The sequence below is a fragment of the Meles meles genome, chromosome 3 (assembly GCF_922984935.1).
Source record: "Meles meles chromosome 3, mMelMel3.1 paternal haplotype, whole genome shotgun sequence".
Lineage (NCBI taxonomy): Eukaryota > Metazoa > Chordata > Mammalia > Carnivora > Mustelidae > Meles > Meles meles.
The window spans coordinates 96461185-96488896 of record NC_060068.1 but is presented as its reverse complement, the minus strand read 5'-3'; the positions used below and the strand labels follow the sequence as shown (position 1 = coordinate 96488896).

The following is a 27712-nucleotide window of genomic DNA, read 5'->3' as shown; positions in this document are numbered from 1 at the left end:
TTGAATACCCATTTTCACTTCCTTTGGGCATATATCCATGTATGTATATTGATGGTATTGCTGGGTCATATGGTTTATATTTAACTTTTTAAGTAGTTAACTGAACTTTTCCAAAGTGTGTGTGCACCAATTTACCTTCCCACTAACAGTGTACAAGCGTACCAATTTCTCGCATAATTTCATCAGTATTTGCTATATATTATTTTTTTTCCTTGTTCTTTTTGTGGTGGCCGGGGGTGGGGTGCGGGTGCAGGAGATGTCTGTCAACGTCCTTTGCCCATTTTAAAATTTGGATGTTTGTCTTTGTTGTTGAGTTGTAAGAGTTCTTTATATATTCTTGGTACTAGACCCTTACAGATATGATATGCAAATACTTTACACCGTTCTTTTCATTCATTAATTTATCTGTCTTTTCAGTTTCTGGATAATATCCTTTGCCACAGAAGTTTATATTTATATGAAGGCCATTTTTTCTATTAAATAAAAATTTTTTATTGTGTCATATATAAAAATCTGTTGTTCAGTCCAAGAAAATGAAGCTTTGCCTCCATGTTTTCTTCTGGTAACTTTGTAGTTTAAGTTTTTATAGTTAGGTCTTTGATTCATTTTGAAGTTTATTTTCGTGTCTGTTCTGGATGGGAGTCATTGAATATCCATTTGTCTCAGTACCATTTGTTGAAAAGACCATTCTTTCCCCCATTAAATGATCTTAGTGCTTTGGTAGAAAATTAACTGACCATACATGTATGACTTTGTTTCTGGACTCTTAGTTCCATCCCATTGGTTTATGTATCTGTCCTTATGCCATTGTGATTTTCTTTTTGTAGCTTTATAATAAGTTTTGAAACAGAGATGTGAGTCTTGTAACTTTATTTTCCTTAGTATTGTTTTGGATGTTTGAGATCCCTTGCAGTTGCAAATGAATTTGAGAATGACTTCTCTATGCAAAAAAGGATGTTGGGATTTTAATAGGTAGTATGTATATGTTATATACTTTCACATGTGTATGTTGGTATGCTTGATGATGTCCCACAGGTCTTTTTGTAGCGGGGGTGCAGAGGTGCAAGAACATCTGTTTTTGGGGGTCCCAAGCAGACTAGTTTCACCTAGTTGCTGCAGAATCCAAAGGCAGATATGAATAGTGATGAAACGAAGGAATTTATTTCAGTGAGGCCAATACCAGGAAGACTGTGGACTAGCGACTCAAAGACTGTCTCCAAAAAGCCAAAAATACTTCCAGGTTTATAGAAGAAAAATGTGCAGCAAAGATGAGTGGGTACGTGCAGGTAGGCAGTGAAGGTCAAATTGGTCACTATCTGGCAGTCATTCACTGACAGAGCTGTCTTGCTAGCTCAGAATAGTCCTTATTGCCTGAGAGGGTAGTTTCTGTTCCCTTCTGGGTATGCTTTGCCCTCAGGGTCTTTCACCTGAGCCAAGAGACAAGCTGGAAAGAAGAATCCAACTAGGTTTGAGGTCAAAATTGAGGTTTGACTCTGTAGTTTTTTTACCCCTTCCTGCCCCAGGCTGATAACTTTAATTGACCTATCTTCTACTTAATGTGATTCTTCCTTCTGTTGGCTCAGGGTCTTCCACTATAGCTGTCTAGTGAAATTTTTATTTCACTTATTATACTTTTTTTGGTGCAAGAATTTGTTTGGTTCCTTTCTATCTTTATTTATATTCTGTTTTCTGAGACATTGCTCTCTGTTCCTTTAGCTCATTGTATTTAGGACAGTTGATGTCTGTGTTTCATTAGAGAGACTGTTTCGTAATTTCAACCCCCCCCCACCCGTTAGTGGGTCATACTTTCATATTTCTTTGAATGCTTTGTAATTTTTTTGTAGAAAATTGGGCATTTTTAAATATTGTAATTTAGAGACTGTGGGAACCGAATGTTTTCCCCCTATCCTCAGGGTTTGCTTCCTGTGGGTTTGTAGTTGCATGTTTGTTCAGTGACTTTTTGAAACTATTTTTGTAAAGTCTGTGTTCTTTGTCGTGGGTAGTCTTTGAAGTCCCTGTCCCTTAGCTTGTAGTCCCTTAGCTTAGTGTTTTTTTTGTTGGGTTTTTCAGATAATATTTTAGTAAAATTTAAAAGTTAATGTAAAAATCCATGATGAACAAATTATAAAAGTTTATCACCAGGATCAGTATGTTGTCTAAAGATGACAGATCTTTTCACACATGGGTCAAACAAGGAACCAACTCTTAGTTTAGTCCTCACAGCACAGCTGAGACAGGTTGCAGTCTTTTATAAGGCTTGACTGAAGGTTCATAAATGTTACAGAAAGTAATTTCAATGCAGTACAATAGCAGTTTTATTCTGTTGTCTGTGGATACTGCTACTCTGAGAGCTCTTCAAACAAGATCCCACTTTTACCTTTACCATGTTCCTCTAGTGTTTTTTTTTTTTTTTAAGATTTTATTTATTTATTTGATATAGAGAGATCACAAGTAGGCAGAGAGAGAGAGAAGCAGGCTCCCTGCCAAGCAGAGAGCCTGATGTGGGACTCGATCCCAGGACCCTGAGATCATGACCTGAGCCGAAGGCAGTGGCTTAACCCACTGAGCCACCCAGGCGCCCCTCCTCTAGTGTTTTGTTGCCCATGCATGCCTGGAGCCAAGAAGGAATAGAAAGTTAAAATGTAACTCTCCCTGTCTTTGCCCATTAGGTCTGTGTTAGGGCATTTCTTCAGTGATGAGCCACAGTGTTTATAATGGTCTTAGTCTTCATTTCCTGTTTTCTTTGATTCTTGAGATCAGTCTGAGGTGAAAGTAGAGGGTCTTCTCAGGGTTTTTTTTGTTTGTTTTTAGCATGTGTCTTGTTCTGGGCATATGTGTGGTTTTCTAAGCCTCCTGTTAGAAGGGAGTTCTTTGCAGTGTCTTAATTTCCCAAAGAAAATTGTCTCTTGGCCTTTCTTTCCATGCTTCGGGTGTGCTCTTATTTACTCAGTTATAAACCTTTGTCCCAGGGAGAAGGAGGAGGTTCATGCACCTTAGACTGTTTTGGAGGAAAATGCCCTTAGCATAGCAGCTTTTCCTTCCATGTTAGGTAAAACAGTACCTCTTGCCGTTCCTTAGGTAGCCCCCAGACAGGTTTTATACAGACAAACATAATTCTGTGAGAATAAGTTCTACAGGGCTCACTCCAGAACCAGAGACCCGGGTCCCACACTGACTTTTTGGAACCTCCACTCTGCCCAGGAGAGAGAGGGCTCAAGGGCAAGTAAAAGTGCTACAAAGCTTTCCTACCATTTTAAAGTTTTGTTTTCTGGGTTTGTTGTGCTTGATTGCTGTAAGCCTTTGTTTCAGAGTTCTGACAGAACTAATTCTGACAGATTCTGCTTGAGTTTTGCTGTTACTGTGAAGGGGTAGGCTCTTTGGATTTCCTTCTTTCACTATATTGTGTTAATGGCCTAAACATGTGTTTTCTCATTTTTAATGCTTAGATTGTGCTTGATTTGGTCAGTGGGCAACTCATTTAGGCTGGTTTCTATGCCCTTTTGATACCTCTTAATCATTATTTGGACATTTCCTTGCTTTTAGCTAAGATAAAATATTCTAGGCTTATTTGCATTTTTCAAAGCCCTGATTTTGGTTAGTGGAAATCTGTTTTTCAAAGTCAATATCCGAGGGGCTCCTGCTTGGCTCAAGTCAATTAAGTGTCTGCCTTCAGCTCTGGTCATGATCCCAGGGTCCTGGGATGGAGCCCCTCATCAGGCTCCCTTCTCATCGGAGATTCCTGCTTCTCTCCCTCTGCCTGCCACTCCCCCTGTTTGTGTGTGTGCATTTGCTCTCTAAAATAAATAAAATCTTAAAAAAAAAAAAAGCCAAGATTCTGTGTTAAGTATGCTTATTTATTGGAGTCACTATGCTCATACCCCCTCAGTACAGAGTTGGGAGAGGTATATATACATAAATAAATACTACCTTTTTGTGGTATATGTGAATGTAAGTATTTTAATATTATTAATATATGATTGTGAATTAATCATTAATCTTACTGATAGAGTACAATACCACAAAATTTGCTCTGGTTTTTACCCTTTTTGTTCCTACTGTGTTCTTTGACAGAATGAAACTTAGCTTTCATTATTCTAAGTACTTATTTGATTATTTCCCCTGTATATAATCGATGTTCTGTTGTAGCCACTGCCACCACCACATATGGACACCCATCTCTCCCTGCTTAGCATCTTGACTCTTCTCACTGGTTCCCCCTATCCCCCCCGTGGATGCCTTTCTCACTCTTTTGGGCTCAGTGCCCCCATCCCTGACTGTCTCTCTGCCTGAATACCCTTCCTCACCCTGCTTTGACGCTGGCATCTTGTGCTGGGCCACTCCCAGATGTTGATACCCTTTCATCCTTGCTCTGACTCTTAACAGTCTGGAACCCTCTCGTGTTTCCTCATGTAAATGGCTTTAGTCCTGAATCAGAAAGAGGAAGACCCACTTTTTAAATGAAATCTCTATATATTTTATTTATTTATTTATTTGAGAGAGAGAGAGAGAGATCACAAGTAGAGCAGCAGGCAGAGAGAGAGGGGGAAGCAGGCTCCCTATTAATATATTAAACTACGCTTATGTGAAAGGAGCATTTCACAGGCTTATTTTCAAGAGAACTAAAGTTGAATTTGAATAGTTGTCTTCTGGTTCTTACTTATGAAGGATTTTGAGCAGTTTGGCTAAATGAAAAACAACCTTTTTAAAGGATTTTTTGTAGATAGTCTGGCAAGCAAGGGTAGTTGTCTTTTTAGAACTTTAATAGTTTTCAAGTTGCAAGGTAAGTAGTAGTTTCTAAATTTTAGTGAAGAGAAGAGAGTCTGATGTTAACTTGTCAAAGTCATCCAACCTAGTAACTGGTTGAGTTGGTTTGAATCCAGGACCATTGGACTGTGAAGCCTGTTCTTTCGTAAAAATCTCCCTTAATTAGTTAAAATGCCTTAACCTGTTGGTTGATGATGTATGTTTTTGACGGGCTTTGCGATTTTTTTAAAGTTTTTGGTATCTGAATTGTAAACCATTATAAATATAATGTTTGATGTTCATTCTGATGAAGTTTGAGTTTCTCATTGAAAACATTTGGCACAAACTTCGTGGCTTCAGAAGTAAAAACATTATAGGAAATAAGAAATACCTTACTGTTCGTGTACTTTTTGCCAAAGTGCATTTTTCAATCTGAAGAACTCTGTTTTGGATTTTTAGTTAACCAGTGATTTTTTTTTTTTTTAAGTGAGGCACATGCACTTGTACAGTGCATATGTACAGTATTTTTCAGAACCAGTTTTCCCCTTAGGAATTTTCTTATAGTTGATGTTTTAGACTTCAAGCATTTATTCATGAATGGGTTGTAAATCGATTGAGATTGAAATTGGGATTTTCTTTTCTTTTTTTAAAATATTTTATTTATTTATTTATTTGACAGATCACAAGTAGGCAGAGAGGCGGGGGGGGGGGGGGGGCGGGGGGGGAGCAGGCTCTCCACTGAGCAGAGAGCCCGACGTGGGGCCGGATCCCAGGACCCTGGGATCACAACCTGAGCTGAAGACAGAGGCTTAACCCACTGAACCACCCAGGTGCCCCCAAATTAGGATTTTCATGCCATCAGCACTTAAAATCTTCATTGTTTATGTCCATATGGTACCATCAGATCTTATAACAGAATCTGGTGGAAGATTCCTAATAACCTGAAGTTACCGTTAATAGGACTGCTAATTTGCACCCCCCTTCCTGGCAGTCTCCTGTAAGTCCCCTTTGATACATACAAATTTTTTTGATACATACAAATTTTTGATGAGTGTATTTCTAATATTCTTGTTTGTATTAGTTCATGTTAAAAAAACAATTCATCAGAGTAAATTTAAAGGTCAAATTAATTTTATTCAATGTTTCATGAATGGGGCAGCATCCTGTCTGTCAAGTAGAAAGGAGCTCCAAGGAGCTGTACACATGGGAAGCTTTTATAGGCAGAAGGGGCCAGGGACAAGGAAGAAGAAGTGGATTGATTACCTCATCTTTCATTGGGAAATGGTGGAGGGGGTCTATTAGGTGATTACCTCACTACCGCTGACCAGGAAATTACAGACTGACCAGTTAAGATTTCATTTCTGGGAGGGTTGTGGGTATTTTTTTTTTTTTAAGATTTTATTTATTTATTTGACAGACAGAGATCACAAGTAGGCAGAGAGGCAGGCAGAGAGAGAGAGAGAGGAGGAAGCAGGCTTCCTGCTAAGCAGAGAGCCCGATGTGGGACTCGATCCCTGGACTCTAGGATCATGACCTGAGCCGAAGGCAGAGGCTTTAACCCACTGAGCCAGCCAGGTGCCCCCCCCCCTTTTTTAATTTATTTGAGAGAGAGCTTGGTGTGAGGGAGTGGGTGGAGAGGGGCAGAGGGAGAGGAAGAAGCATTAGACTCCCTGCTGAGCAGGGAGCTGGGCTCCAGTCTGCATCAGAGGACCCTGGGATCATGGTCTTAGCGTCTTAGCGGAAGGCAGATGCTTAACCATCTGAGCCACTCATGTGCCTCTTTTTCTGGGAGTGTCTTAAAGTGTAATCAGATTAGGTATTAAGTCCTGGTTTGTTGATGCGGGGTTTAGGAGAGGTCACACAGTTTTGGGCCTTCTGTTTTGTTTTAACATTTGCTAGGGAAGCTGTAAGAAAATACTGCAAACTGAGTGGGTTAAGTAGATTGGTTTTGTCTTAGTTTTGGAAGCTCAAATTCTGAGATCAAGATGACAGCATGGTTGGCTTCCTCTGAGACCTCTCTCCTTAGCTTGCAGATGGCCACCTACTTGCTGCCGTCCTGGTGTCTCAGTGTGTCCCAATTTCCTCCTCCTACAAGGACTCAGGATTGGAATGGGACCCTCCCTGACAACATTTAAGTTAATCATCTCATTAAAGCCTTTATCTCCAAATATGGTTCTGTTCAGAGGTGGGGAAGGTTGCCACCTGGATGTATGAATTTGTGTGTTGGGGGGGCACAGTTCCTCTCCTAATATTAGACAGAGAAAGGAAGATAGAATATGGTTGGCACCAAGTGTAGTTAAAGGAAAGGGATTGGGTGGCACTTTTCAAACTTTAACTTGGCTTTAACAGGTAAGGGGTAAAATTTCTTCTATCCTTCTAGGTTCCCTGGCTTGGGGCCCTGTAAATTACACTGACAAAAGAAAGATTAAACAAGAAAAAACAAATAGAAGTTTATTAGAGTGTGCTCCTACCTCCCAGTAACCCAGGGGTGGTTAGAATTTGCCAACTCTTTACCTAATGACATGGGGGGCAGGGAAGGGCACTTCATGGAAAAACAGATGACTTTTTGGAAAGATATAGGTAAATGGGCCCTTAGAAGAATTGATGGGAGAAATTATAGTTTGTGGCAATGTCTGGGTGTGGTGCTGATTGTGTGTGTGTGTGTGTGTGTGTGTGTGTGTGTGTATCGGTAGGGAGGAGTTGCTTCAGGGGAGGAGACTGATAAATTCTTTCTGGAGGCTCTGCTAGAGAAGAGTTACTTCAGGGGAGGAGACTGATAAATTCTTTTTGGAGGCTCTGCTTTTCAATAGATAAGGAATTGCAGGAATTAAAATGCCTTCAGCTCAAAACTATTCTTACGTTAAAGTATCATATTTTGGGGTGCCCTATGGTGATTTCTTCACACTATAAATGCCTTAATATTAGCTAATGGCGTTCTTTACTTTTTTTCAGAACATGAAAACTTTTGCCATTAGCTATTCATACTTTATTTTTTCAAAATTAAATTTAAATTAAAAATTCTAAAGACGTTGCAGAAATGCATAGGTAGTATTAGTGATTTGACTCCTAGGGATTGTTTTTAGTTTATAAGTTTTCACTTGACTTTTGTTTAAAGTGATGAACTTTTAGAATCTCGTCAGTGTCTGTCTTTTTATTTCATACAAACTATAAAAACGGTTTTCCATTCCCATTTACTTATTGAAATATTGAAACTTATTTCAAGAGTTTCCAACAAAAACTTGAAGAGTGACATCCTATTACATACATCGCAAAGGAGCTTAGTACCTTCATGTCAAAAGATAATGAAAATCCTTTATTCATTCAGAAACATTTAGTTTCCATTTTTTTTAAAGATTTTATTTATTTATTTGACAGACAGATCAGAAGTAGGCAGAGAGGCAGGGAGAGGCAGGCAGAGAGGGGAGGGAGAGATGCAGGCTCCCTGCTGAGCAGAGAGCCCCATGCGGGACTCGATCCCAGGATCCTGGGATCATGACCTGAGCCGAAGGCAGTGGCTTAACCAACTGAGCCATCGAGGCGCCCTAGTTTCCATTTTAATTTCTGAAGACTTCAAAATGTAGTATAAGATGGTAGTAGAATTAGAACTTATAGAGTGCCTGAATTTTTACGTGGTTTATTTTAATTGGGTACACTCTTTTAACATTTGTCTCATAAATGTATTACTGGAATTGGTTGTGTCAGGTTACTCAGATTGTATCAAGGTTTTCCCACCTTCTGCTCATGGCTCATATAAGCTTATACACCATTTAAACATTTTCATTACCATGTTGAGTTAACCTTTTTATCTGGCCATTCTTTTAACCTTTTGTTAAATAGATCCCTGTGGTTTGGGGTAGTATAAATAGAATATTTCTATAATATTTGAGAATTTTTCTTGGAAGTATTTTAACAAGTTGGTAGGATATTAAAGGATTCTGTCATAGAAAATATTTGAGGGGCGCCTGGGTGGCTCAGTTGTTAAGCGTCTGCCTTGGGCTCAGATCATGATGCAGGGTCCTGGGATAGAGCCCCACATCGGGCTCCCTGCTTACCGGGAAGCCTGCTTCTCCCTCTCCTACTCCCCCTGCTTGTGTTCCCTCTCTCGCTGTGTCTCTCTCTGTCAAATAAATAAAATCTTTAAAATAAAATTATTTGAAAGAATTTGGAAAAGGGAAGATTAACAGTGGCATTATTTTGTTTTTTAAAATTTCACTTTTGAGATTATGCAGTTGTAAATATAAAACACTTGTTATTAATAAACTCAGACATTATGATGCACAGAAAATTTGATTCCTTCACTGACTTAAGCTTTGTATTGAAATGAATACTGTTGGAGCGCCTGGGTGGCTTAGTACTTAGGTGTCTGCCTCTTGCTCGGGTCTAGATCCCGGTTCTGGGATCGAGCCTCACATTGGGCTTCTTTCTCACTGGGAGCCTGCTTCCCCCTCTCCCTCAGCCAGCGCTCCACGTGGTTGTACTTTCTGTCTCTCTCAAATAAACAAAATCTTAAAAAAAAAAAAAATGAGTATAGTTGTTCAGTTGGCTTCTGCCTAATTTAAAGAAAAAAAAGAAGCAAAACAACTTCTATGAAGTTGCTGTATAAGATTGGGCTGGAAATTTGAAACTTACTGATGCAGTTGATAGAAGTTCCCAAAAAGTTAAATTTAGAATGCGGAAAAGCTCTAGCGCCTAAAATATTTGATACCCATTGTGATGACTATAATTAAAAAACAATAAACCTTTTCATTATGGAAATTTTCAGACATACATGTAACTAGAGAAAAGAGTATTTGTGCATCTCCTTGTACTATCATTTATAACATGTGCAGCCTTTTTTCTGTTATCCCTGTTTAGCATTATCTGGTTTGTAAAACAGATTCCAGATATGACAGTGTAATTTAATTGTAAAGGCTTCAGTCTTTTATTTACCACCATCACACTCCCATTGTTACATCTAAAATGAGTAATAATTTCTTAATGTCATTAAGTGTTCTGTTCATGTTTAAATTTTTGATTGTTTCCTAATTTTCATTTTTTAAAGGTTGGTTGATTGGAGTAAGGATCTCTATAAGGCCCACATGTGTTTGATCTGCGTATTGAAAGCCATTTATTTGTTGAGGGGAAAAAAAAACGATCATTTCATCGGTCAAGTATCCTCTGATACGGATTTGCTGGATTACTTCCCTCAGATTTCCTTTGTTTCTCTGTGTTGAACTTTGTGAAAGTTAGATCAGATTTCAGGTTCCATCTGGGGTGGGGATGAGGATACATTAGAGATGGTGTAATGTGCTTCCTAATTTGTCACATCTAGAGACACTTGATGTCTCTATTTGTGATGAAACCGTTGTAATTTAAAAAAATAAGGCTGGGGCGCCTGGGTGGCTCAGTGGGTCTGAAAGCCTCTGCCTTCAGTCGGGCTCTCTGCTCAGTGGGGAACCTGCTTCCTTTCTCTGCGTGACTACTTGTGATCTCTATCAAATAAATAAATAAAATCTTAAAAAAATAAGGCTTACTGAGACTATTTGTAGTGAAATTAACCAATACTAAGTATGCAATTTTGATCTTTTTAAAAAAAGATTTTAGTTATGTATTTGACAGAGAGATCACAAGTAGGCAGAGAGACAGGCAGATGGGGGGGAAGCAGGCTCCCTGCTGAGCAGAGAGCCTGACATGGGGCTCAATCCCAGGACCCTGAGATCATGACCTGAGCCAAAGGCAGAGGCTTAACCCACTGAGCCTCCCAGGCACCCCAGCAATTTGATTTTTGACAGATGTGTACATTTTTATAACCATAATCAAGATAAAACCCCATTACCTCAAGAATAACCTTCCCTTTGCCGTCATACTGTTGTTACCCCACAGGCCCTCTCCCCTCCTTGTGTGCTCCAGTGATTTAATTTTTGCTCTGTTTTTGCCTATTTTAGAATTTCATTATAATTGGAATCTTAGAGTAGTAAAATCATTGTCACTTAGAAGAGATAGAGCATGAGAAGATAATTTGGGAAAGAACCCAAGGTCTAATTTCTTTACATTTTTGTATGACAGGGACTTGCCATGAGGTGTTGAAGCCTTGTTTCACTGAGTTGGAGAGACTGGACCTAAATGGCGCAGCATGACTTTGCTCCAGCCTGGCTTAATTTTCCTACTCCACCATCGTCAACAAAGGTACTCTTTCTTGAATTTTTGTCTTTGTGTCTGCTTCTCATTTGTTCTTGTACACAAATGTAGTTGAAACATGAAGCCTTAATATTTTTGTGGAGAAATTTTTTTTGTATTATCGTCTAAGTTATTTAAGTTATTATAAAAGTGACTTCTTCCATCACCATACTGTACCATTTATTTCAGTTGTCTTTTGTACTAACCGAGTTCCACATATTTTAATGCAAAACCAATGCAAACCTGTTAGATACATTGCTTCTTAACTTTATACCATTTTTTAGATAATAACTTGGTTTACTTCCTGTTCTGTAGGTAATACATGAAAAGAAAATTCCAAGGGTTTGTGAGGTCTTTGCTTCTACCCAGATTTCTTTTTCAGACAAATAAGACATCGAATGGCACATCACTAAAATTTCAGGAGTGATGAAAACTTTGCAACGTTGTTATAAATAAGTCCTCAGTAATTAATAAATGTTCCTTTTACTTGAAAATCAAAGCAGTAGTTTGTGTAAGACTTGCTAAGCATTGCAGTTATCTTCCACTTAAAGACTTGCTAAGACAGACCTTGAATTGGTTAGACTCAATCTAACTGGCTTAATAGCTGTCTTTGACTTTGTTTTTTTCCATAGTGCAGAGGAATCAAGGGAGAGTCTTGATTATCTGTTTGCCTTTTTTTTTTTTTTTAAAGACTTTATTTATTTATTTCTCAGAGAGGGAGAGAGAACGAGCGAGTATGCAAGCAGGCAGGGTGGCAGGCAGAGGCAGAGAGAGAAGCAGGTTCCCCACTGAACAAGGAGCCCTATGCTGGACTTGATCCCAGGGTTCTCTGATCATGACCTGAGCTGAAGGCAGCAGTTTAACTGACTGAGTCACCCAGGCGTCCTAATCTGTTTGCCTGTTAATTATGCTCTACCATGCTGAAGAGTTCATTTAGGACCTTTTGGGGGTATAGGCAGTTCTTAGAGAAAAAGCTTGTTAAATGCAACTCTTAAGGGAACAGTTTTTATAATTTGGAAAGTCCTTGCCCAGTACGGACTTGTCAGATCATAATAAATTGGCCCAAGTTTTGGCCCATAATTTTGTATAGTTGGATTCTCTGGAAGGTTAATTGACTTGCCTGTTTTTCATAGAATTACTGTGAGCCTAAACTAGAATCCAGGATGCATTTCTTATTCTGTACTCTTTACATAGAACTCATTTTGGAATGCTGTCAGATGATTAAATATCTTGTTTCATAGCTTGTGCAGTGGGATTTGAAATTGTTAGAAAATGGAGACTTATATTGATTAAGCTACTGGTGTCACTGCTTAGTTAGAGTTTGTCTGGTTGCCCCCTTTCCCCTTAGGTGTAGGTCTCTACAATTTACTTCCCCTTCCTGATTTCCTTGTAAACTAAGCTGCTCTAATCTAGCCCTATAGCAGGCTTATTTTTTTTTTTCCAGGCCTACTTAAGAGCTTGACTTACATGAGTTTCCTGCTACCCACCTTTCTTTCTTTTTTTCTGTGTACTTTATCTGAAATAGGTATAAGACTTGTTTTCATTTTCAAGTGGATTGATAAAAAATTAGCAATACATGGAAAGTTGGTTACAAAACATAAGATTGAGGATAATTTTTGTCTTCATTCAGATGTTAATCTGAGGTTGATTAAGATGTACTGTTGATTTAAGAGTAACTGTTTCTTTATGTGATGAAATCTTATTTCCAGAATGTGACCCTTGATCTGGATGTAGGTCTTCATGAATGATGATTTTGAGAATTGGGATTGCCACCTCTAAATCTGTTCTGATCTGTTCTAAATTACCTATAGGAAATGGTATTTATTTGAACTTGAAATTATTTCTTTGGACCTTACCTAATGTAATTTTGACAATACAGACCTTTTACTTAATAATTTCTTACACCTTCCTTCTTAACCTTTCATGTCTCCAAATTACTATTCAGAGGTTCTCATTCATAAGTAACCTCTTGTTTTCTGTCAGGGCCCTTTTAGTCTTACCCTGAATAAATGGAACAGACATTAATTTACCGTGGAGTTCTCTGTTTCAACGTAATGGAAATCTTTATTTATTGTTCGAAGATATGAGGACTTTAAATAAAAAGTAAAAACACTTTTAGAAGTGCACTTTAGTAGTTTTCTGAGGTGTGTAGAATTTTAGCCCCATCATGTGGTGAAATTTTAAACTGCATGTGGTTGATTATATGCGGCATAGGGCATTGATATTTGAGCTGTTACCTAATAAAAGTAAATTTTAGGGGCGCCTGGGTAGCTTAGTGGGTTAAGCTTCTGCCTTCAGCTCAGGTCATGATCTCAGGGTCCTGGGATTGAGCCCCACATCGGGCGCTCTGCTCAGCAGGGGACCTGCTTCTCCCGCTCTCTCTGCCTACATGTAATCTCTGTCAAATAAATAAAATCTTTTTTTTTTAAAGTAAACTTTACATAATATTTTGTATACACATGGGTATCTGATATTTTCTTGTGTGGTCTTCTGTTTAAATCTAGTAGAGGGGCGCCTGCGTGGCTCAGTGAGTAAAGCCTTTGGCTCTGGTCATGATCTCAGAGTCCTGGGACCAAGCCCTGATGGGCTCTCTGCTCAGCAGGGAGCCTGCTTCCCCCCTCTCTCTGCCTACCTCTGCCTACTTGTGATTTTTCTCTCTCTCAAGTAAATAAATAAAATACATATTTATTAATTTATTTTTAAAAATAAAATCTTCAAAAAAAAATCTATTAGCAAATGTAAATTGCTACTGATACTATCATCCTTTGATAGTTCCTGAGTTGCATTTTGGATAATAGCATTTTTATTATTGAAGCAATACTGAACTGAAATGGTTGTAGGTACTGGAAAAGTTTAGATGCCTCTTTGTTTTAGATGTTTCTCCTTCTGGCCATCTTACCCTCTGAAGGGTGATAAATCGATTCTTGTAATTGGGTTGAGGTATCAGGTTGAGGTATCCTTTCATAGTATTGTTAGAAGAAGGAAGATTCCTGGGACACCTGCAGCTTATTTGGAAAAGCTTGTAACTCTTGGTCTTAAGGTGGTGAACTCAAGTCCCAATCACGTTGGTTGTGTGGAGCCTACTTAGAAAAAAAAGGGAGGGGGGAGGTGGTTGATTCCAGGGGTGTGATACTAAAAGAGCAAATATGTGGTATGACATAGAAGATACAGAAATTTTTATTCTTTTTAAGTACAAAGTAATACAGACCTGTTATGATGACATTCCACTACAGTAAATTCATACTCATATTCAATATTCTGTAATTACTTCTGTGGCCAGAGTGTAGCATTAGTGCATTACGGATTCTTTAAAGATAACATCTAAAAATGGTAATTAATATTTTACCAAATTTTTAAGAATAATGCTTAAACAGTGTTGGCTTGTTTTGAAAAAGTATATTTAAAGTTCAGGATAAGAGAAGATCTGAAAAATCAGTCAGCAGTGGTAGTGGAGTTCATTGAAATTTCTTGTTTACTACACATAGAGTTTTTGTTAACTAGAGATTCATACTGGGAGCATCCAAGAAAAAAAATGCTTAATTATTTTTTAAAGGAATCCAGAAAAAGATTTGAAGTATGTAAAGGGATAAAGATGATAAAGGGATAGAGAGGGTCTCTTTCTTGCTTATGGTGGTAATCTGTTTTTTTTGAGTCATCATGTACCAATGATTGTATAAAACAGTTCATGTGCATGCTAACAAAAAACACAAGAGGTAAATTCTTTGTTTTCTGTCTCCCATATACAAAGGTGGGAACTGAGGTTGAGAGAGGTAAGTAATGTGCTCCAAAGTGCTGGAGCTAGGATAGGAATCCATGTGTGCCTGACATTAATGTTTATCAATTTAATAAATTTTTTTTCTCAACTGTTAGGTAGTAGATTGATTTTCAGAAGTGAATATTAGGATGCTTTTATGCATACAAAAGAATGTATTTTTATCCTGGTTTGGATAAATGAAATTTTTTTTCACTTTAGATATGGCATCTCCAATATCTATCATCACTGCATACAGATCTAACTTTTCAGCATGTGTAATCTTTTATTGAGTGGATCTACATGGGTTATTTAGTTTACCAGTTAATGGACTAAGCTGCAGGATTGTCCATTCATCTCTTGAATACTTTCGTAGGATAAATTCTTAGAATCAGTGGATCTGAGCATTTGTACATTTTGGTAGGTAATGTCTAATAGCTCTCAGAAAGGTTGTATTGGGGTGCCTGGGTAGTTTAGTCGATTAAGTGTCCTACTCTAGATTTCAGTTCAGGTCTTGATCTCCAGGTCCTGAGTTCATGCTTTGTGTTGGGCTCCTACTTTAAAAAAAAAAAAAAGTTACACATATTTATAATCCCATCAGAATTTTAGGAGGGGGCTCATGTTCTCAGTTTTGGCAATACTGGATGTTTTCACATTTTTTCATCTATGCAGTTAGATGACAAATGGTACTTGATTATTTTGCATTTTTAAATAATGGTTGAGTATATTTTGGTGTTAGGTTTCTTAAGAACTGCTTGTCATGTAATCTGTTTCTTAGTGATTTCATAATAGCTTTTTTCACATTGGGAAATTTGTTTGCTACGTATGTTGCAAATATATTTGCTTTGGTAATTTGTAATTTGCTTATTTGTTTTGGTAATTTTTTTTTTAAGTTTTTGATTCCTACTCCAGTATAGTTAATATACAGTGTTACATTAGTTTCAGGTGTACAGTGTAGTGATTCAGCAGTTCTTTACATGTTTTGATGATTCTTTACAAAACCTTGTTGAAAGTTTTAATGAAACCTACAAAGAAGGATAGATTATAATTAAGTGAATGCTTATTAAACATCGAGATAGTCCTATCTTAACATTCTTCTATATTAGCTTTTATTTCTTCTGGAAGTAAAACATTATGTATATATTGAAGTCTAGTGTCTTATTTCTTCACAGTCCTTTCTCTCCATTTTTCCCCGGAGGTATTCTCAGGGTATGTGTTCTTATAACTACATTTGTGAATGTTAAATAGTAATGTTACGTATGTTTTATCTTTTATATTCATTGTGTCTTTGAGATTTTCTTGCCCCATGTTGATATCCACAAATGTAAACTCTGTAACCATCTTAAAACTCTGTGTGGTAAAAACAAAAACAAAAACAAAAAACCTCTGTGGTATCCTGTTTTGTTTATCTGTACTACATTTTATTTGTTCATTTAAGTTTAGATCGTTTATAATATTAAAGTCTTGGCTACTATAGAGAAATTTTGCATTGAATATTCTTATGATATATCTCCCTGTACACATGGGTAAGAATTTTTTAGGCCACTGCTCCTCACACTTTAATGGATAAGAAAATAATCTGGGAATTTTATTAAAGTGCAGATTCTCATTTCATTAGTTTTGGAGAGGGCCCAAGTTATAACAGTCTTCAAAGTGATGTTGATTTTGCTTGTTTGTAGACAGCAGTTTCAGCAGAAGTCCCCAATGTAGATTGAGAAAAAAAAAATTGCTGGGACTTCATTAGATATTGCCAAATTCCTCATCTGCATGGTGTACTGACTTATACTCCTGAATGCTCTATATAACTATTCTCTTTACTTTAAATGCTTGCCAAAACTTTGTTAAATTATCACAGTTAACTTTTTTGCCAATCTTTGTCATAAAGTGCATTTTTACTCTTTCTTGAACATCAAGTTACATTTCTGTGAAACGCCACTTTGCATCTTTGTTACTTCTTTTGGATTCCTTTTCTTTTCACATCAGGACAATATACCTCTCTATACATGTATATATGTATTACATATATGTATGCACATACATCATTTTTAACATCTTTAAAGTTACGGTGTTTTTGGTCTTGCATATATATTTCATTGGGTGTATTCAAGTATTTTGTAGTACTTGTTGTCTGTTTTAAATGATACTTAATTTATTTTTTATTAAGTAAACTTTATGTCCAGCATGGGTCTTAAGCTCCAACCAATGAGCCAGCCAAGTGCCTCTAAGTGATAACTTTATTACTGGGGTGTGTGGCTGGCTCAGTTGGTAGAGCATGGGACTCTTAATCTTAGGATTGTGAGTTCAAGCCCCATATGGGGCATAGCGTTTACGTAAAAAAATAATAAGCTTTATTATTAAGTCTTTGTTACAGATCTACCTTTTTAGCCTTATTTCTTCTATTTCTTATTCTTACGTTATTGTGTATATGTCAATCTCTGAAGGGTCTGGGTTTTATCTTACTACTAAGCTAACATAGATGTTGGCGAGAGACATGAGACTCCTGGATCAAGGGTCAAGAACTTCATTACTTAATAGCATGACAAGCAGAATAAGCATGATGTTGGTTTTTCATGCCCCCCAAACCTTTGGTAGTTGACATGGAAGGGTCCAGGTGGATGCCGCCCTTGGTGCTGCATGGGGAATCTACTGCATTTGTAGTAAGCCTCCTTTTTGTCCCAGAGAAGGATATTACCTGTAGTCCTTCAAACAGTGCTCACTGCAGACATAAACTTGAGAAATGGGCCATACAAAGAGCAGTGAAGGCCTTACATTCTTGGCATACAGGAAGACTGGAAGGAAATACTCAGGGCCCCTGATGGTTTGCCTGTCCCAACAATGAACCCATCAGCCCTACATCTTCTTGGCCAAACTTGGATTTTCATATGATGATACCACTCTGTCAGCCACTTTGATTATTCTGACCAAGGCTAAAACCAAATCCATTTAATTGTTTGATTGTTTGATTATTCTAACCAAGGCTAAAACCAAATGCAATTAATTGTTTCATATAGCATTTAATTAAGGCTTCTGTTAACATCCCAAATAGCAGGGTAAGGTCAGGATCTAACTGGTCGTGAGGAGATCCTAGAGGGGACGGGTAGATGTTTCTTTATTTTGTTTTGTTTTTTTCTTTCAGCCAGCCAGTGTGTGGTCTAAGGCTTCTCTGTTACCAATTGAAATCCACTCAAGAGAGTTTAAACTGACCTGATTTTTGGTATCATTAACCTATAATTATAAGGACAATAGATGGGCCAAAACCCAGCTCTCAACCTCCTAGAAGCTAGCCTGTGGCTTATTTTCCCCTCACATAAAAACATTGCACCTGAAGGGGCACAGCTTATTTTAATTAGGGATTTGTTGTTAAACGTGATTTGGATTACTATTACATTAGTTTGGTTAAGAATCATGGACATTGTCACCATTACTTGCAGCATCATTTGCCATATATAGCATAACTAGACCAGTCAGGTGTTAGGAGAATCATGAATTTTTATCATTCAGAATGCAGTCAGGTTGTGCTGGTTTGTTTGGTTTTGCATTTTTAAAGATTTTATTTATTTATTTGACAGAGAGTACAAGCAAGGGGAGTGGCAGGCGGAGGGTGAGGGAGAGGCAGGCTCCCTGTTGAACAGAGAGCCTGATGCAGGGCTCAGTCCCAGGACCCTGGGATCATGACCTGAGCTGAAGGAAGATGCTTGACTGACTAAGCCACCCAGGTTCCCCCAGGTTGTGCTGGTTTAGGTGTTTTTGCACATTCACATTTGTTAGGAGCTGCTCTGGACATCAAGCACAGGAGAATAGTTAGGGACTGTTTATGGTCACATGAATTTTTCTGATTTCAGAGTATATGAGGATGGCACATTTAGCAGTGGATCAGTGTTTTCTCCAGCTTCTGTATGATTCAGGCAGTGGTGCTGGTTCTAGGAGATAGAGCATTAATTGTTCTCTTTACTTCCTGTACTTTCTGGAGTCAAAGATGTTCCCTCTACAGATGCTAGAGTTTTTTCTTTCTGTACCCATGAAATTAGTGTATTTTATTTGGATAGCTGACTTCACTTAAAGAAAAATTCCTCCTCACACCCAGATTTTTTTATCTGGAAGAGTTGGATCCAAGTGGGATAAGGACATTTTTACATAACTGCAGCGACCAATTTTAATACTCACCATAGTTCACATTGGACACTGCACTGAGTACTTGGTGAGAAGTATACTGAAACAAATGGTCACTATTTTCCTATATAGGACCATGTCCCACCAAAAAGCGAATCCAGGTGCCCAAACCAGATTGTTTGAATTCATTAGGTTTCTTTTTGACCAGACCATCACTTTGAGAGGTAGCTTGGCCTGCAGTTTCTCTAGGGGAAGAAACATCATGTCAAGAGATAAGGCAAAATCCTGGTATTTCAAAAATAGCTCCGTATAATTCACAACTTTACTTTTGAAAAAATTTTTTTTTATCCTAATTACTACCTAAGAAGTGGCTAAGAAGAGATGATCTCTTTTTGGGTATGCTGCATTCGTTGACCAGCGTGTCTCATTAAAATGTGTGAAGAGGGGTGCCTGGGTAGCTCGGTCATTAAGTGCCTGCCTTCAGCTCAGGTCATGATCCCACGGTCCTGGGATCAAGCCCTGTATCCAGGCACCCTGCTCAATGGGAAGCCTGCTTCCCCCTCTCCCACTCCCCCTACTTGTGTTCCCTCTCTTGCTGTGTCCCTGTCAAATAAATAAATAAAATATTTTTAAAAAATAAAGTGAAGAGTTAAGGAATGTAGAGTTACAGGTTGTTCTGAATTGAGTGTTGAGGAGACCATTCCTATTGTTCGGATAGTAGGAGGTGTAGAGTGTTGAATAGTAGTACTTGAATATTGACCCATTACAGGTTGACCTTCATGACAAAAGATGAACTATTAGTGGAATATTGATGGTCCCAAAAAATGACATGGATTAATTTCAGGGATCACAGTCATGTGACCAAAGTTAGCCAGTCAGCTTGCAATAGCAACACTGTAACCTGAAAAAATTTCAACAGTGATGAAACACTATTGATAGCTTCAAGAAGCGATCAAAGGTTTGATGTGTATTGTATAATGTGGCCTCCTTCACAGTGGGACAAATGGACCAACTTTTGGCAGGCTCACAGGTTAGCATGCAGGGAAGGCTTATGCATCAGTAAGAATAAGTGGTCTATTTTGTGACCAGTCTACATGTCTGGTGTGATGATTGATTTAGGTAGCATGCTACGGACTTAAGCAATATTCTAATTTTAGTTGTTCTCTATGCCAGCATATCTTACTGTAAGCATCTGAGTGATTCAGATTCTCTGATCAGCAGCAGCAGGTTCAAAGTTTATAATCCCAAAGAATTACTTTTATTATGCTAGTCTCTAGTTTTCAGGTGATCTACCAGATGACTAAGGACATTGGCAACAGTCCAAGAGGCAGAAAAAACATAAAACGTCTGTCTGGTGCTTAAGACTTAACCTAAGGCCAGTGTTGTATTTTTCATTTTAGCCCATTGTGCCAAATGACGCTGATCCACTTGGTCTTCCAGTTGTTGAGGCCTGATGGTTGCTGCCACCCAGTGGACACTGTCCTCTTTCCTGTTTTAATGCAGTTGAATCAGCAGTGAACCAGACCTAGGCATTTAGGGGACTATGATTTGAGAGCATTATTGAACCAGGAGCTTGTTATACTGTCAGGGAGGGGAATAAGGTTTACCCCCAAAAGGGTAGTTGCCACTTCATGCAAAACAGATGTCCCAGTGGCCAGGTCAGCTGCATGCTCAAATACTTTCCATTTGATCAAGAGCTCTAATGGGCCCCCTTTTCTATTCTTAGTTTGAGTTCACTTTCATTTAAGAGCTCAATAGGGCAGGAACCATATACCCTTTAAAAAAGGAGTGTATGTGGCAGGCACATGGCACTGCTGTACTGGGAAATAGCCTCTCTGAACGTTCCACTACTCATCAAATTTTCCATCTACTTTCTTCCTTCTGGGAGTCTATAGTGTTTCTGCTAGACTACCTGGAGGGGGACAGGAATCACCTGTCATCCTGTGGTATTTCCTGAATGGAAGAATTTTGAGCATTTTCAGTATAAGTATGTAACAGTTAGTACAAGGTTAAAACACAAAAACAATAGTACATTGAATTGCCCTAAAAGCCTCACCTGCAAGATCACTTAAATTTGTCTTTCCGATTGCTGAATTTTCTTCAAAAATGGAGGCACCTTTTCTCACTACTGTAAGAGGCACAGACTAAGAAGTTTTGTACAAGCACTTCAGGGTTAAAATTCAAGCTTTTGGGAGATGACATGATTTCTTCATCTGTGAATGTGGGAAAGTACAGGGTGGAGAAGATAACTCCTTTGGGGATTGCATGCATGGTTTATAGGCTTATTGTTTCTCTTCTGATTCTTCAACCCATGGTTGATGTTGTTTCTTCTGTGTACCTTCTGGCTTCAGCACAGAAGGGCCTTTCCTGCCCTCATGTACCATGCTGACATATCTTTTCCCATATTCCTCAATATTTTCAGGCACCACATGCTTAGTACTGTCTCATTCCTCATGGGAGTGGGTAGATGATGACTTGAGCGTGTGTTTCTCACAGAGTTATAAAAGTTTGTCCGTTTCCTTAAATATCAGCATACTTGACATTCTTTTTTTTTTTTTTTTTAAAGATTCATTTATTTGACAGATAGAGACCACAAGCAGGCAGAGAGGCAGGCAGAGAGAGAGAGAGGGAGAGGAGGAAGCAGGCTCCCCGCCAAGCAGAGAGCCCGATGCGGGGCTCGATCCCAGGACCCTGAGATCATGACCTGAGCTGAAGGCAGAGGCTTTAACCCGCTGAGCCACCCAGGCGCCCCCATACTTGACATTCTTGTCAAAGCTGCTAAGGTTGATACAGTGGGGAAGGGAGGGATCAGGGAGTATGAAGGGCACAAAACACTTCCACTCCAGAAGCTAGGTTCTGCATTTATGTTGTTTCCAGGTAGGCCGTAGCCTTAACAAATTTTCTTCTGATGACTTTTTAATCTTTCTAAAACTCTGTAGCCTCATTGCTGTCCTCTATTTAATCTTTGGAGTTGTCTTGGCTTAGCAGCCACAACCATGTTGCCTTTCAGATGGGACCCCCATTGTCATAATAAAAAATCCTGGTGTTTTACTTGGGAGAATTACCAAACCTAAAGCACTTTTGGACACCTTGTTTCAGTTAACTCTTTGCCAGTTGAGTAGACCCTTACTTTGAGGGAGCCTTACTTTCATTCATGGCTTGGATGACAGCAGTTGCTCCCACAGTCTTGAGAGTCTTTGCTTACACCCTAATACAGCCCGAGACCCTTGTATTTATTTTTCCCAGAAAATTAAGCTCTGTTAGCATTACATCCTCACCACCCAGACTGTTAGGGGTCTGAATGGTTTGCATTTTACCCTACTTGAAGGCATACCATAGTAACCTGTTACTGTTTCATGGATACTGGATGAAGATATGAGATAATCAAGGGGACTTTATCTTTCATGGCACAATAAACAGCATGAGGATGAGGTTGGGGGCAGTACGGGAGCAGCACCAATAGTTCCCACAGTGTCAGTGTGGAGGAGCCAGTGGATGACATGGGTATGTGCAGTGGGTTTACATTGCAACGGAGAGACTCTGCTCATTGTCCTGGAGATAGTTGTAAGTCCAGCCCAGAGTCAGGGCACTTTAAGAAAAGGTTTGAAGTTTTGATTATGATCTTACCAGATTAATGGGTTAATACTGAGAAAGGGCAGCAACCTTTATAAAAAGTTGTTATAAAAACTTTCACGGTTTTTATAGATTGCTAATTTTTAAAGAGTTCTTTATGTACTTATTTTATTAAAAGGTTTTATTTAGGGACACCTGGGTGGCTCAGTCTGTTAATAAGTGTCTGCCTTCAGCTCGGATTATGATTCCAGGGTCTGGAATTGAGCCCCGTGTGGTTGCGCTGCTTGCCTATCAAGGAGCCTTCTTCTCCCTCTCCCTCTGCCTGCCGCTTCCCTAGTTGGTGTGTGCGTGCAGGCTCCCTTGCTTGCTCTCCTCTCTCTGACAAATACATAAAATCTTAAAAAGAAAAAAAAAGATTATTTGAGTGAGTGAGCATGAGCAAGGGCCGGGGGGAGAGGCAGTGGGAGAAGCAGACAGATAACCCTGCTGAGCAGGGGCCCCACACAATGGTAGGGCTTGATCCCAGGACCCTGAGATCATGACCTGAGCTGAAGGCAGACGCTTAACCAACTGAGCCATCTAGGGGCCCCTAAAAATAGTTTTTATATATTATTATTATTATTTTTTAAAGATTTTATTCATAAGTAATCCCTCCATCCAGCCTGGGACTCAAACTTAGATCCCTGAGATCAAGAGTTGCCTGCTCTCTTGCTGACTGAGCCTGACTGACTGAGCCTGCTAGGTGCCTCCATATATTATTTTGATAATTTTTAAAAACCATTTGTTTTGGGGAAGAGGAGTTTGGAAATAAATCTGAAGAACTTAGAATTTTAGCTTCATTTGCCGTAACTTTCTGATACTACAGAAAACCTTGAGCTATTTAAATCAACGGAGTTTTTACATTTTGTTATGTAAGAGAAGCACACTATGTTTGCCTTGTTTCCCTTACAGTGGCATTTTACTTTTAAAGTTTTTGGGTAAGTAGATGTCGTTAAGCTCATTCAGAATGATTTCCATTAGACAAAATAAACCAGCAGTGGAATTTATCTTAATAAGTTACCAGTTATCAAATGCATTGAAAGTAACTACAGAATGTTCTTAATCATTCAGAATTTTGGAAATAAATTAAGCCAGGTTCTATATGTATGTTCACCTGTGGGCTTACTTTGTTTCAGTCATCAATAAATTTTGAGAAGCATTCTGAAAACTTCTCATGGACAGAAAATCGTTATGATGTGAATCGTCGACGACACAACTCTTCAGATGGCTTTGATTCTGGTATTGGACGTCCTAATGGAGGTAAAATTTGCTAAGAAATAAAAGTTTAAGGATAATTTTGTTCTTTTAAGAATGTTGATATTGATTCAGTATTTAAGCAAAACCATCTTTGAATTTGTAATACTTTACCATTATTAAATAAAGGTAATTTTGGAAGGAAAGAAAAAAATGGATGGCGGATGCATGGAAGAAATGGTACTGAAAACATAAATCATCGAGGGGGATACCATGGTGGAAGTTCCCGTTCTCGTAGCAGTATTTTCCATTCTGGAAAAAGCCAAGGACTACATGAGAACAGCATACCTGACAATGAAACTGGGCGGAAAGAAGACAAAAGAGAACGCAAACAGTTTGAGGCTGAGGATTTTGTAAGTTTCTTGTAGTTTTAATACAAATGAGGTTTCCGCAAGTGCCATTTTAGTATCAAGGCTTTCTCATGAGATTTTGTCATTATGGTTTGTTCTTCATAGAAATTACACCAGACAAGTTCAATTATTTTTTTAAATTGTTTATTTTTATTTTATTTATTTTTTTAAATTTTATTTTTATTTATTTATTTGACAGACAGAGATCACAACTAGGCAGAGAGGCAGGCAGAGAGAGAGAGAGGAGGGAAGCAGTCTCCCTGCTGAGCAGAAACCCTGATGCGGGGCTCTATCCAAGGACACTGAGATCATGACCTGAGCCAAAGGCAGAGGCTTTAACCCACTGAGCCACGCAGGCGCCCCTATTTTTTTTTTTATTTTTTAAATTTTTATTTATTTTTTAAAGATTTATTTATTTTAGAGTGAGTGTGTGCATGCATGCTTGAGTAGGAGCAGGCGAAGAAGGGCTGAGGGGAGAAAATCTCAAGTGGATTCCCTGTAGACTGTGAGTCTGATGGGGGGCTGGATCTCATATCCCTGGGATAAATTATCTGAGCTGAAATCGAGAGTCAGATACTCAACTGACAGAGCCTCCCAGCCTGCGCCGCCCCCCCGCCCCCCCCCCGTTCAATTATTTTTAATCCTTACTTTTGTGACGCTCTTTGTTTATATAATTTTCCCCTCTCCTCCTACTTTCCTGTGTTGTATCTTATGGTAAGATCTTTTAAAAACTTTCATTCTAAAAAGCTTTTGGAAAGAATTTTTTTCTTTTTTTTAAAGATTTTATTTATTTGACAGAGATCACAAGTAGGCAGAGAGGAGGAGGAAGGGAAGCAGGCTCCCTGCTGAGCAGAGAGCCTGATGCCGGCTTCGATCCCAGGACCCTGGGATCATGACCTGAGCCGAAGGCAGAGGCTTTAACCCACTGAGCCACCCGGGGGCCCTGGAAAGAATATTTTACCAGTATGTTTTGTTTAGACTCTCTCTTTTTAAATACTTGATTATTCATACATTACTGCTAACCTAATTCCCGACAACTCTCCTTATCTTTCAAGTACTTTATTCCAAAGTTTCTTAATAGTCAGAGAAGGCAAACTAATTGTTGGCCTAGGTTCGATATAATTAGAAATGTTAACGCTACTCTTGGGGTGCCTGGGTGGCTCAGTTGATTGAGGTTGAGCGGTTGAGCGTCTGTTTTCGGCCTGGGTCATAGTCCCAGGGTCCTGGAATTGAGACCCACGTTGGTGTGATTGCTTAGTGGCGACTGTGCTTTTCTCTCTCCCTCTCCCTCTGCCTGTGCTCTCTCTAAAATTTTGAAAACAAAAAACAAAACAAACCGTAAGAAATGTTAATTCCACTCTCAAAAACAAGTATGAACTGGATGCCTGGGTGACTTAACAGACTTGTTAAGCATCTGTCTTTGGTGCAGGTCCATGATCCCAGAGTCCTGGGATCAAGTCCCACTTTGGGTTCCCTGCTTAGTGGGGAGCCTGTTTCTCTGCCCCTCCCCTGGCTTAGTGCTGTCTCTCTTTCTCTCAAATAAATAAATAAAATCTTTTAAAAAAGTATAAACTAGTCAAACAGAATTTTCTTAATATTTCCTTATTCTTAAGTCTCACTGTGTGGCTATCTAAACACTGTACTTTCCAGTTGCATAAAAAATTGATCTAGTGTAAAATCTTATTTATCTAGTATTTTTTTGATTCATCCCTGGTAATTTATTTTTCTGTATATACACTCATTTTTCATTCTCTATCTATTTGAGTGGCTCTGTGAATCCAGCTGTCAGTATATGGAACAAGGTAGCAAGGTGCTTGCTTAATCTCACTGAATTTCTATTCTATTAGATATGTTCATGACATTAAAAGAAGTAATTAGTATTTTGCAGAGAATTTAGATAAGAAGTGACTAGGTGGCTACTTTGGGAGGTCAGGAGAGGTTTCTCTAGGGAAGTAACATTTAACCTGGGATCTTATTAAGGAGTGAGCTTTGTTTAAAACTGGAAGGAAGAGGAAGAATTAGTGCAAAGGCCTAACTAAGGTTGGGAGCGAGCTTGTAATGTTTAATGGATAAAAGTTAAGTCAGTAATGGATCGTGATTATTAAACCAGGTTAGAGAGGTAGCAAGAGGTTTTGATTTATTAGGACTTTGGCAGATAAAGGTAAGGACTTTCAGTTTAATTACAGATGCAGTAGGAGGAAGCCCTTTTGGAAAAATCATTTGATCTCATTTTAATTTTTTAGAAGACTGTTTCATTATTGGATCTTGAATGGATTACAGGGAGAGCAGGGAGACCAGTTAGGAAGTGGTTGAGATGGCTTGACTTGGGTAGCTGTGATTAAGGAAAATAATGTTTTGGTTATGTTTTGATGGTAGTTTGGGTGGAGGGTAGAAGGGAGTCAAAGAATTTGATAGATTGGATTTGGGCAGGGGAGTGGTCAGAGAAAGAGAACAACAAAATAATATTCAGAGGTCCTATAATGAAGTAACTTTGGAATTGCTATGCCTTCCCATTTTGGTGGTTCATTTTTTCCATAAGATAGAATTTTTATAATATAAATAAACAAGGAGGGATCACAGTATGCTCTCAGTGTTACGAAGGTTAAATGAATAATGCAGTAAATCAAAACAGGGTTGTGACACACAGCATGCACTCAGTGAAACCTTGTTGCTGCCATTACTGTCTCACCCCCCACTTCGGAGATGGTGATCCTAGCCCTTAAGATAGATAGACTTACAGTGTAATTTCTGATGCTGTATTTTCTAGAAATCACCTATAGTTTCCACCAAAGTCTTCTGATAACCTTATTTAGTTTGTATCAAGAAATCATACTGGTGTGCATGCATACTCTTTTGGGACTTTACAGTAATGTCAACAGTGTTAATAGTTCACTTTTGTGGGTAAGTAAAACACATTAGGATTCCTTTTATTCAGCATGTTAAGTACCTTTAAGGCAGCCTGTGTTCCTAGGTAATATGGAAAATATCTGACTGGAAATTTAGGATTATAAAATTAGTTTTAGAGAGCACATTCAGTGCTCAACTCAGTTTTTTAATACTCTGTGAATTACTTGTCGAAATAAAAATTTGTGCTTTGAGTGTGTTAACTAATGCATCCAGCAATGAGAACCTAACAAGTATTGGGGAGTAGTATGAGTTTTCTCTTCCTTGCTCTTAACCTTAGGCTGAGAGGATGATTTTTCTAGTTGGTGCAAAGACCACATTGTCTTATGTTTGCTCTGTTTTTTTTTTTTTTTTTTTTTTTTTTTTATTCACACATTCTTTTCAGATAGTTGAGGATAAGAATATTTATGTATTTATTTTTAAAAATACTTTGAGAGAGAGAACAAGCCAGAGGGAAGAGGGAGCAGCAGGGAGCCCAATTCGGGGCTTGACCTCAGGACCCTGGGATCATGACCCAAACAGAAGGTAGCCGCTTAACTGACTGAGCCACCCAGGTGCCCCAAGGATAAGAATATTAAAGATTACTTCTTTGTTTTCCCTCTAGAAGTGAGGATAGTAACATTCTGATGGTTAACAGAGTAAGCTGGAAGTAAGGTTTATGAATAGTCTTTAATAGCTAAGTGTTGATTGTGCATACCAGTTTTTTGTTTTTGTTTTTAATTAATTTATGTGAGAGAATGTGCTGAGTGTGTGCCTGAGGGGAGAGTGACTGGGGCGGGTAGAATCTCAGGCAGACTTCCTTGCTAAGTAAGTGCTAGGGCCCTCGTGGGGC

At 38.6% G+C, this 27712-nt stretch overlaps 1 protein-coding gene across 4 annotated transcripts in view; it reads left to right on the top strand.

Annotated features, from left to right (window-relative positions):
- GPBP1 (GC-rich promoter binding protein 1) overlaps positions 1–27712 on the top strand; it is an 83808-nt gene that overhangs the window by 28213 nt on the left and 27883 nt on the right. For all 4 annotated transcript variants that reach the window (XM_045999103.1, XM_045999102.1, XM_045999104.1 and 1 more), the window contains exons 3-5: positions 10789–10908; positions 23509–23632; positions 23756–23979. In XM_045999103.1, the coding sequence (XP_045855059.1) occupies positions 10846–10908; positions 23509–23632; positions 23756–23979 (411 nt within the window). In that variant the 5' untranslated portion in view covers positions 10789–10845. The remainder of the gene's footprint in view (positions 1–10788; positions 10909–23508; positions 23633–23755; positions 23980–27712) is intronic.